General features: G+C 32.6%; 2 protein-coding genes across 2 annotated transcripts in view; one reads left to right on the top strand and one right to left on the bottom strand.

The window, feature by feature from the left end:
- Positions 1–467: 467 nt before the first annotated feature.
- Positions 468–2,043, bottom strand: LOC119833524 (succinate dehydrogenase assembly factor 2-B, mitochondrial-like). Its single transcript, XM_038357573.1, has 3 exons — positions 1,893–2,043; positions 1,661–1,794; positions 468–1,304 (listed from the first exon to the last, which is right to left on the bottom strand). The coding sequence occupies exons 1-3, from the start codon at positions 1,908–1,910 to the stop codon at positions 1,034–1,036; spliced, it is 423 nt and encodes a 140-aa protein (XP_038213501.1). The 5' UTR covers positions 1,911–2,043; the 3' UTR covers positions 468–1,033.
- Positions 2,044–3,516: 1,473 nt separating this feature from the next.
- The window catches only part of LOC119833379 (cytoplasmic dynein 2 heavy chain 1), a 46,387-nt gene continuing 37,978 nt past the window's right edge, over positions 3,517–11,925 (top strand). The window contains exons 1-18 of the mRNA XM_038357366.1: positions 3,517–3,553; positions 4,021–4,151; positions 4,450–4,614; positions 4,720–4,819; positions 5,256–5,385; positions 5,460–5,593; positions 5,739–5,983; positions 6,428–6,527; positions 6,608–6,747; positions 7,022–7,243; positions 7,808–7,951; positions 8,252–8,470; positions 8,822–9,007; positions 9,504–9,632; positions 10,032–10,177; positions 10,387–10,536; positions 11,065–11,277; positions 11,564–11,816. Coding sequence (XP_038213294.1) covers positions 3,517–3,553; positions 4,021–4,151; positions 4,450–4,614; positions 4,720–4,819; positions 5,256–5,385; positions 5,460–5,593; positions 5,739–5,983; positions 6,428–6,527; positions 6,608–6,747; positions 7,022–7,243; positions 7,808–7,951; positions 8,252–8,470; positions 8,822–9,007; positions 9,504–9,632; positions 10,032–10,177; positions 10,387–10,536; positions 11,065–11,277; positions 11,564–11,816 — 2,844 coding nt within the window. The remainder of the gene's footprint in view (positions 3,554–4,020; positions 4,152–4,449; positions 4,615–4,719; positions 4,820–5,255; positions 5,386–5,459; positions 5,594–5,738; positions 5,984–6,427; positions 6,528–6,607; positions 6,748–7,021; positions 7,244–7,807; positions 7,952–8,251; positions 8,471–8,821; positions 9,008–9,503; positions 9,633–10,031; positions 10,178–10,386; positions 10,537–11,064; positions 11,278–11,563; positions 11,817–11,925) is intronic.

Here is an 11,925-nt window from a genome sequence, read left to right as displayed (position 1 = left end):
AATGTAACTCTGTTTGTCTCTTTGTTCTTTACGCCTAAACCACTAAACAAAATTGAATAAAATTTAGTTAAATTTCAGACCCGACAAAGGACATGAAATAATTTTCATCCCAGAAAACTGCATAAGGAACCGGAGTTATTAAGGTTAATAAAACCTAAAAGCAGTTATTTACAAGAGATATTACTTAACATTTGGGTTCTTTTGCTTATATTTCAACAACAAAAATTGTGTGATTATACTTCTATTATAACTCACAGAATTGAAGATGAGAATACTTACCTAAATGATTGATGTATCTGTTTGTGTCAAATTTAAGACCAGTGATTCTTGTTTCTGAAATTAAAATTATTAAAATTTATTTAAAATACTTCATAAATGTAATAATTTATAAGGAAATTATATTACCTTCACTTAAAAAACCCATTATTTAAAAGTTTGTCAGGATCTTAAATGTAAAAACAAACTCATAGATGCTTAACAACTTATATTTGAATTTAACTTTCTAAACTAAGCATTTAAATAAATTACAAATTAATTTGAACAATATTGTCTATATGATATTAACATCACAAAATTTAACTGTCAACAGTATACAGTTACCTAACTGTTATTTATTTAAGTTGATACTAGTTCAATTAATTCATTTAAGATTCAACCTTCAGTAATTTGTATATACTATATTTAAAAACCTATTAAAACAATTGTATTATTCATACAGAGTAAAGAAATAAATTAAGAACAAGTTCTCATTATACTATTTATATATATAAAATTTAAGTTTTTGTATTACAAGAATACATCTATAGCTGTAAGCCTATTATAAATTTAAGTTAATTTTGACTTTTTCTTTCACTATCAATGAATACATTTTTAAATAAAATCTTGACTGAAAAAATTCTCATTTAAATATAGTATTTAAATAATACAAAGGTAACCCATAGAATCCGAAGATGTTCTGCAAATAGAATAAATCTATTGATTTAATACTTTTGGTTTGAACCTATGTTGAATCTGATGGAATAATATACTAAAATCAATATAATTCTGGTTGTGATAGAACTACTCGCTCCTCATTCTTTGCATGTTTCTTAAGCATGGCCATTATTTCATTGTCAAACTCTTTGGGTGTTGGCTGCTTCTCTACAATCCAGTAATATATATCCCAGTCATTACTCGGAGAGTTGATGAGACGGTCGTACATCATAGTCTGTTCCTCAGAAAAACCATCTAGATACTTCTTAGCAAAAGTGCTAAGTAGTAGATCATTCTCCAGCATGCCACGCTTCCGAGACTGGTAATGAAGTCTGAAATATAAACAATTGTAATGTTATTCCAAAGTTACATTATAAGCATATTTTAAATGTGTCAGTGATTACGACAATAATATTTTAAATAGAAATAGAAACAGACTCATGGCAAAATGAATGAAATTAAGGGAAGTGACAAATTACACCACATATACAGGGCCCAAAACAAATCAAAAGGAACAGTTGTTATTAGGAATACAGCGTGTTTTTTTTCACATAGAGTTTGAATGATATAATGTACATCTAAAGTAATCAATTGCATGACTGTTGATAGTTCTATGAACAAGAATATGATTTTTATCCTTCATATATCATATCCTTTCCTTTTAATTCTCTTAAAAATCTATAAATACCTTGCCTTCCTCTTGTCTAATGTTTGTGGTTTGTCTACATTGTAAACAGGAATTTCCATGTAGGTTGTGTCCACAGACTGAGTAGTATCACTCATAAAACGACTGCCTCGGATCATTTTTACGGTGTTCATAGCCTGAAAATTTTGTAATATACGTATTCAATTATTTCTCAATATTATCCAATACATGTTTATGTAAGAATATGTCACAATAAGTATTTTTCATTACATACATAACGTAAACGCATCATTTTAATATGTCTTTCGATTCGGTGATTTTGAACAAAATATTTAATTTATTAGTTTTGGTTTCTTATGAATTATCTGAAATTAAATAGGTACGGATAAAATCGCAATAACGCAATCGAAGCGTTGACATTGACAAATGACAGTTTTAATTGACATTTGACATTATTCTTTTTTTCTTGGATGTTTAAATTATTCTTTTGTACACTCTTCGGCACGAATTGGGCAGCTCACACCGGGGAAGTACCAAAACCAGCGTGAAATAGCATACAGCCGTATTTCATTCGATGACTTGGGGAGCCGGAGGCCCATATCCTTTTCCTTACCCTTCCCAGTCCATTCCTTTATTCCTCTCAATCCTTTCTCCATCCCTTTCCAATTTGAAGTCGGCAATCCATTTGTAGAAGCGTAAGCGTTCTGCAATCGACCTTGTAGCTCTCCAAATGTTAAAAAAGAATCTAAGACATCCAACCAAAGAACTGTATCAAGAGGCTGGTATCCTATCGGTGCGTCAGCTGTACATATTAGCAGTAATATTAAAATTTCATAAAATAGCTCCACACACAATTATAAAGAACGAGCGCTCACGCAGAAAACCGACGTGGGGAAAATATAGCTGTAATATGTCTTTCGGTAGCAAGGCGTTTATATTCATGGGACCATACTTATATTCAAAATTGAACAAAAAGCTAAATATCTATCCTATGACTAAGTTCCGCTGTAAAAAAATTGTTACAAATTGGCTATTTAATCTAGACTACTTAGAAACTGAAAACCTCGTTACAATAATTTCTTGATTAAAATATAAACTTTAACATTAACGTACTATTAATATGAATATAATCACTCATACAAACACATACACACACACTCACACACACATACACACATACACTCAACTCAATACTCAAAATGGCATGTAATAATTAAACATTTACTTTTTTATGTAATACGATGAAAGAGATTGAGCCTCACAACACAGGGGATCCTAGTGTGGGGTTCAATGCAATATATATATATATCTATATCATGTGAAACTTTTTGAAACAAATAAAGAAATTTTATTATTTATTTATTTATTTATTTAAATGTTCATGGGCGCTTACCATCAGGCGACCCACCAGTCCATTGCCGATAATGACATAAAAAAGATACATTTATGTTTTTTTTATACACAAAACTTGGACAAATATTCAAAACGTAGTTAAAAATGTGTATCACTATTTAAAATAAAAAGGCTAGCCATATTACTAGAGTAGAGATTACAAGCGAACATTTTTGATGCAATCCTCTATAAGTTCATAAATTAGAGATTTTCATAAAGCGGCAGTGTAGAAAATAAATTACCTGTTATTTATATACAGCTATTAAGAAATATAGCAATGAAAATTTACCATCTTACATAGTATATTAGGTACCTACCTACACGACGGAGTACCTAGTACTTAATCTGTGGACAGACCTGACACCGTAACCATGGTAACAGATTAGAACTTTGTATACAAATACGAATAGCGTTTTTTCTTAATAAAATAAGAAAAACTTTTTACTAAACACAATTCATATAGAGCTTAATTATTTGAGTTTTGGTGTAATGAAGATTCCGTTACTATGTCCGATATACGTGAATTTATTTTGACTACAATTGGTAATGAAATCTTTGTATAGAAAACAAACGTTTCATGTACAAATACATAACACAGTGATCACAGAAAGTAATATATGTACACTAAAATGCTTAATACAATATTTAATGGCAGTTTCCTGCTCCTACCTAGGGGCTAGGGTACAGGTTCTATCTTCCTGTTAATAAATTGTTCTGTAACGAGTATACAGTACAGTGAATTTTTAAATTTTCATTATCATTGATCTATAACCCATATGAATGTATTTCAAGTGCTACGCTAAGTTAGAATATAATTCTCTTATTATATATCAATAAAAATTATTCGCCTATAATTAGCAGCAGCTAAGCGCAAAACTCGAAAATGGAAATTTATTAAGCGTTTGTACGACAAAAAAGGTTCTTCTGGCGACAATTCTGGCGACAAAAAAATCATTAGCCTAAGACTATTTTTCCAATTATAAAGTTTTTAGATTTAATTACTTTTTCAGCTAATTTCTATAAGAGTCCTTTCAAGTTAAATGAGAATTGTGAAGAATTATTACTTGAATTTATACACAATTCTCAAGTACTTCTACTTCAAACCTGCCTAAATAATGAACTACTTGTATTCTACAATAAAGTAAGTTTATTTATGATGAATATGTTAAATTAGACTCCTCAGATCTGTAAAAGCCTTTTGAAGGAAAAAGAAAATGACTTATTTAGAGTCTAAAAATATGACGAATCAATTGCTTTTTATTATATAGTAATTGCTTATTCTTAAATAGACACCAATTGTTAACTTCAAAATTCACATTTGAACATGGTTTATGAACATTGAAAAATGGTCCAAAATATTGACTTGATCTTTTTCCTTTTCCCTAAGAGTGATGTCTTTGTTAATGGATTGATATCATCTTAAATTTTTCCAATTTCAGATTGAACCAAACACAACCACATCAATAATATTCTATAAAACTATAGCAGATACCTTGACAGGAGATGATGCTATTCAAAACATAAATATACTTACTTTAACAAGAAGTGCAGAGGAATCATTATATCAAATTTTGCGACAAATCTACTCTCCATTGCTTGCGAGTGTGAGAATTCACTATGATGTGCTTGTTATTTTGCAAAATTCTCTGTAAAGTACATAATACTTAGTTATATTTTATTAAAGTAACATATTGCTCATTGTATTACAGGGAGATGATTTGTATTCTATTAAATTGCATAAGAACTTGTCTGAATTAGAGACTAATCTCAGAGTTCTTACTCATGGTAAAGGAGGTTCTAATATAAATGGTAAGGTTTGATTGCTATTCAATTATAATATTTACAACATGTAAAATTATGATACTTTGGATAATTAATAAAAACTAGTTCCTCAATTATTCACATAAATAGTATTTACCAAAAGTCCACCCATAGCCTATAATTGTAGATCAGATACTTTGCATATCTGATTTTAACTCATTAAAATAAGGTCGAATTTATTTTTTTGGTCTAAGAAATGGTTTTACTTTTGGTACATTTTTTAAACACCATTAAGTATAGCAAGTAGCTTGACTTTGCTTTAACAGTTGTTTCTTTCATCTGTGATTTGAATAAAGACATTTCAGGACAGCTATTAGTTAATTTTTGTATAGGATTATGTATCTGTAGTTTTAATGATCAAAGAATGGTACAAATATATTATTAAATTGAACTTGCTAAACCACTTTGACCAATTTTTTTTCAGTCATCCTATCAATTAATGATGAAGTGGATTACTGGAAAACTGTTAGTCATTCCCAAGATACAAATAAAAAGGAAAGAGAGGCAGCTTCTTCATTCTGTGTATTGTTTGAAGATATATCTGAAGAAATTAGGTATCTGTTACATATTTGCATTTTAATTTTTTTTTTCATTGCGCTGCATTCTTTCATTTTGATAAAAATTTCAGATCATTGCAAATTGGAAATATGCAAGAAATTCGTGATACAGCTGAGAATGTAGCAGGAATATTAGATGATATCTGGAGGTATACTCTGATGCCTTATGCACAAGATAGAATGATTCACATTTTTGATATAATTGGTAAGACATTCACAATAATTTACATCGATTATAATTATTATTAACGGCTGTGTCAGTTAAGAAGCTGTATTGCAAAGGAAATTTACTTACCTCAAATCAATACTATAATGTCCATGTAAGTAAACTAACAGCAGTTAATTTTCAGGTCATGTCCTTTGCAATGTAATACAAAATGCTCTATCCAAAGTCGAATTATGGAAACCATTTGATGGCTTGAAAGACAGTCAGATTCTTGTGCTATTATCTGAGGGTTTAAATGCTGTGCACATGTGGATAAGTGCATGCAAATCTCTCACTGAGACCTATTGGCCTAACTATGCTTTACATGCTTGGAAGGGAAAACCATATATTCCAACGTTCTGTGGGAATTTCCAAAGGCGGCTTCAAGAGGTAATTTATAAATTGGTTAAGAACAACCAGTTAGAGGATTCAAAGCTTTCGCCCGATATCCACCCAAATCCATCCGCATCACCTGTGTGGATGAGTAGTCTTCTACAACCTTGCGCTGTTCGCGACATATTCTGCCTAGAACTACAAAATTGTTGAACGTCATCGATGCTTCGATCTGCCTGCGATATGGACTGCAGATGGATTTTATATCCTTCAAAGAAAAAGCCTACAAGTTCTTAAAAGGCCAGCAAATCAATCGCAATGACCCTAACATTGTAATTGCTTATGGGCGGCGGTGGTCACTTACCACCAGGTGTATCGCCTGCTTTGCTTTTGCCGGAAGTGGTATAAAGAAAATCATACTAAATACTAAAACTGAATTTCTACAGTTATTTGTCTTGTATGAGGTACTTATAACAGCAATAAAATTTTAATCTGTTACAGATACATGATATTAGATCTACTTACAACCAACTGAGTAAATTGCTGACTGCAACTGAAAAAGCGGAATTAAATACGGATCAATTATTCAAGCCATTTCAAAGTATTACTTCTTATTATATTTTTCAGTTGACTTAAAAGAAGTGCTTTTTATAGAATTTTCTGATACGTTTATGTTTCTAGATATTAATGTCTGGATTTGTAATGGACCGTCGACATCCTGGGAGAACACTGTGAGCCAATTTTCAGCAAATTTAAGACCTGCAGAGGCAAAAATTGCTGAGAAATTAAAACCTAGGTTACACAACACTTCAACTAAACAGGTAAGTTTAAATAATTAAATGTGTTGAATTGAAAAGTAAAACTTACAAGTTTTTAATCAGCAATGAATGATTAATCAGTGTGAACCTTACGACCTAAAACATAAGGCTATTAATAACGGAGTATGTATTTACTTTGAATAACATATATGTTTGTCTTCCTAAACTTGTATTTTATATATAAAAAAAATATGTTATAGTAAATATTTTTCCCACAAATCTATTTTTCTAACATCCTCAGCATCCATAAACAGTTAACGATTATACATACTTTCAGATGCTGTACGAATTTTCACGATACAAATCGCTGATTATTAGACCACTTATTAAGAATGCATTAAACGACGAATTAGAGATATTTGTGGCATCACTCTTATCAATGTTAAAAAATATTCTAACCCAGATAGAATCAGACGACATGGATGTAGGGATGTACCAACCGCCTGAAATGTCGCAACTCGTTCAACAGGTGCAATGGGCTAAACAGATGGAATCTAAGGTATTGTTGATGCTAATCAGTAACCCATATTAGCGTATAAACCTTGAAACGATGACACTTAATATTTTTAATAAGATCCAGTTATTGTATAACTCGTCGTTTAATTATAATAGTTCCTAAAGAACCTTTATAATTATTAGCTATCTTAATATCTATCTATATGTGGTAGTCGAGCACGCTTCGGCACGAATTGGGCTAGCTCGCACCGAGGAAGTACCACACCCCCACAGAGGACCGGTGTGAAATAGCATACTGCTGTGTTTCGTCCGGTGAGTGGGGGAGCCGGAGGCCCATATCCTTTTCCTTACCCTTCCCAGTCCTTTATCTTCTTATCAATCCTTTCTTAATCCCTTTCCAATTTGAAAACTTACGCCTCACCAATTGTTCAAGGGCGGTGGTAACGCTTACCATCAGGCGACCCCCAGCTCCATTGATGACGTTGACATAATAGCAACTCAAAAATGTAATCTCCATTCTATGTTTTACGGTATATGCAATCTCGTTTCATGATTATACCAACATATTATGAATGTGTTGAAATACTACTATTTTATTTCCTGTCAGGTCAAAGAAATACAATCATGTGTTGACAACTATCTTAAAGAGTTTGATAAAACCACTGAAGTGTCGCAGCTTGCTATTAAAATTTTAAACGATCTCAAAACAATGTATACTCAGTTACATGAGGATTGGTGCAGAGATTTACAGGTATTGAAGCATACTTATAACTATAAACAAATTTGAAACTTTTTTTTATTATATATTTTTGTCCACCCAGTAAGATTGATTGATTGTTTATAAGGATGATTCACAGTAACCTTGCATTATTTTCTCCATTATATGTATAAATAACAAACGGAAATGCATTTACTATTAGAAATAGTGAAGAATAAAGTTCCTCATGTGGTCATATCTAACAATTTTCTTATACTAAAACATACAATCTAAATTTTATGAAGTTAGACTTCTAGACTCCAGATCTAGACTTCATGCTCTATCTTACTCCAGGCGCAAGTCAAAGCCGGTTCCCTCCAACTGTCTGTCGATAAACCAGTAGTAGAATTCTCAAGCGGAACTCAAATGATGGAAGTGAACTTCAACCCGCGTCTCGTTAGTATCGAACTAGAAGCGCGCTCGTTGAGTGCACTAGGGCTGCCACCGCCGCCTTCTGTCAGCGTACTTGATACCGTGTCGACAGCCCTGCGGTATGCTAGGGCTTTGCAACAGGTAACAAAATGAGCCATGGAGATTATTATATATATTTTGTAAAAGCAGCACATATAACGCAATTAAAGAGTGATTATTAGATACTTTAACACATGTTTACCGATGACACAATTTGGTTGCGGTTTTTTTAATCAAAAGTATTGTTAGTCAACTTTGTAGGCATAGAAACTGTCGTTTCCAGCTTTTTGGTAATAGTCTCAAAATCACAAAAAATATCCCCAGCAAAACAATTAAAAATATTGATAATACAGCAGCAAATTTAAGACGGACTTATATGAATGATAAACTTTTAGGGGGGTATTTAAATTTATTTTTTATATATTTATACCAAAAATAATGTTACATCTTAAGGTGGCGTCATTCCATAACACGTTAGGCGAGAGAATGATCCCTTCCACTCGCCCTATGATGTTACAAGCCGCTTTGGACTTATCAGCTTTGGTTCAAAATCAGAAACCAGTGTTTTGGAATGACGAAGAACAGTTGGCTATCTATACGAAGAATTTGAAGAAAATGGTACTAAAATTGGAATCTCAAGTAAGTTTGGAAGTTTGGCAATACAGTTTCTTAGTATTAACAAGCCCCGTCACATCATCATACAGTAGGTGATAATTAAGAATTAGTATAGTGAAAATGTTAACAACTAGATTATGATGTTTTTGTTAAATGAACTCTTTAATTAATACAGTACGAAAAATATATTATTGTAAGTTAATGAAGAATAGCCGGATTTTTATAAGAATCTATTCATTGTAGTAGCTATTTAATAATAGTATAATAATACGCTTGATGCGTAAGATAGTCTAAAAGACAGATAAAGGATTAATAAAATAGTAGCAGATAGCAATGAGAAACCGATCTGGAAACACAGCTAACACTAATTTCTTCCGGGACACAATTATTAAACGAGTTTTAAATAATTTCTGTGGCATTAGTATTCCTACAAAATCGGATGTTATCTATTCATATGTGGGACTATAGCCACTATATTAGATTCTAATGGAAATATGATAGATACGATGACGTTTTACAGAACACATACCTTACCGGTCAACACGTAGCGATACGGGGTATTGTGGAAAAGTTAATGGATACGGAGCTTCTTGCCAAACAAACTGAATGGAAGAAAAGTATTAAGGACATTAGGGATATTATAGAAAAGGTCAGTGAAAATGTATAATATGTTTTGATATGTACTATTTAACATTTTTCTCTAAGGAATGTCTAAGAAGAACTAAATAAAATGGTGAGGATTTGAAATGTTTGCTAGAGAAATCTGATCGGTTATATGTTTTACGAATTAAGATGCATTGTGTTACAGTATTTTAAAAGATTATTCAGCATCTGTTAATCTATAGTAATAGTAGTATCAAATAGAAGTAAAACCAGTAAGATATTTAAACTTGAAAGTACGTAATAGTTTAGAATTATACATAAATTCTAGAAAAAATTAAAGGTATTTTCGATCAAATAGGCATGTTTATAATATAATGAACCTTATCCTATATGATTCTTTACACGGATTCTTAGCATGCATCTTAAAAATATTAACTCATTCCAGGTGGAAAGCAATGGATATAAAAACACAGACATGTGGCGCTCGCACTGGGAGGTGCAAGTGTACAAAGCAATGGAATGCCAATATATAAGAGCTTTACTCTCATTGCATACTAATTTCCCTCAGATGCGGGTTGATTTAGTTTTGCGGTATGTTACTTTATAGTTCTGATTTGTTTCACTATGTTTAGTTATGCCTATTTCATTTATGCTATTCACTTAAAATACCGCGCATGACAATGATTAGATTCATGATTACAAACCATTTTATATGTTAGTTACATTAAAGATTGAACCATGTTTAATAATTTTAAGTACAATTTCAGTATTACACAAATTTTAACATGAATTCGTTTTAGTGGTCATAGTGTGCGCGTGTCGCCCCCGCTCGAGGAAGTTCGCTCGCAGTTGTACCACCAACTGCGCCGCTTGGTGTCGCTGCCCGCGCACTTTCCCGCACTACGAGATGTGTTGGACAAACCCAGTGTCTTTGCCTCTATCGTGGAAAGGTTCGATTTCATACACTATCATTAAACATATTCAGCTGTCTAATCTATCTAATCGCTTGAAAATATTTATAATCAAATGTAAATGCACATAGGAAAAGTATGTTTTTTAATCCTACTATCCTACTAATCCTATTAATATTATAAATGCGAACGTTTGTAAGGATGTATGTGTGTTTGTTGCTCTTTCACGCAAGAACTACTGAACCGATTGCAATGATATTTGGTACGTAGACAGCTGGACAACTGGAATAACATATAGGCAACTTTTTATCCCGATATTCCTACGGGATACGGACTTACGCGGGTGAAACCGCGGGGCGCAGCTAGTATTCCATGAATGTTTAGTTGGTTAAATGTTTTCAATTAATACCAATGAAATAATAATATGTTATTAAAAATAGAAGCTGTTAAAAAGTCTAAAAGCATTATAAATTTTGATAGCAATGTAATTTTCTATTTTCACATGTATCATAGCTACTTCAATCTTAAAAATAACTCTTCTTTACATAACATTTTTTTTTCCACCAGGCACAGCTGGATCGGCAACAAAGCGGTGCGTCAGATAGAGAAGGCACTAACCGCACTAAGTGACCTCTGCGACACTTGGAGCGTCCGCGCGGCGCTAGCGTGTGCGAGCGACCTGGAGCAGCTGTGCCGGGAGCACCTGCACGAGCCGCCCGATTGGGAGATGAACTTCAGGGCCTGCAAGGCGTACGGCCAAGCGGTCGCTAAAATGACATTGTGAGCCTCTTTTCATGCAGTTTAGGGGTAAAGTTAAGTGTGTGATAGGTGTTAAAATGATCAAAGTATCATATACTTTGTAGATTGACAAGTCAATAACATAAGAATTATGAATTTCGTTTGCCTGTATGGGAATGGAACTTTATATTGTATATAAAAAATTATTGACGTATTTGATGACAACATCGAATAATGAACACGAATCGAGTCATAGTGTATACGGCACAAAGACTTGAATTTTAGTACTTCTTAATACCATTCTGCTCATCAATTACATGTGTTTCAGTGATGACGAAAAAATAGATTGGATATCAGTTGGCACCATATCGCTGCGCCGTGAATTCGAAGCTCAGTCGCGCAACTTATGGGCGTGTCTCATGTCTTCCCTACAAGCCAGTTGTCGCGACGACACGTCAGAACTGGATACTTTTATAGCTAATGTAACCGTTACGTTGGAGAATAAAGCTTTGCCCAAAAACGCTAAAGAGTTAGCTGAAATAAGTGCTAAGCAACATGCACTGCAGGAGAAAATGCCAGAGGTAATAATATTGTGTTCGTCTTTTCATTGAATTTCTTGTATTATTCATTTCGATAATAATATATAATTTAACATTATATAACGGTTACAAAATACGTTACATGAAATTA

The sequence above is a fragment of the Zerene cesonia genome, chromosome 17 (genome assembly GCF_012273895.1).
Source record: "Zerene cesonia ecotype Mississippi chromosome 17, Zerene_cesonia_1.1, whole genome shotgun sequence".
NCBI classification, from domain to species: Eukaryota; Metazoa; Arthropoda; class Insecta; order Lepidoptera; family Pieridae; genus Zerene; species Zerene cesonia.
This window is presented reverse-complemented; position numbering and strand designations above follow the sequence as displayed.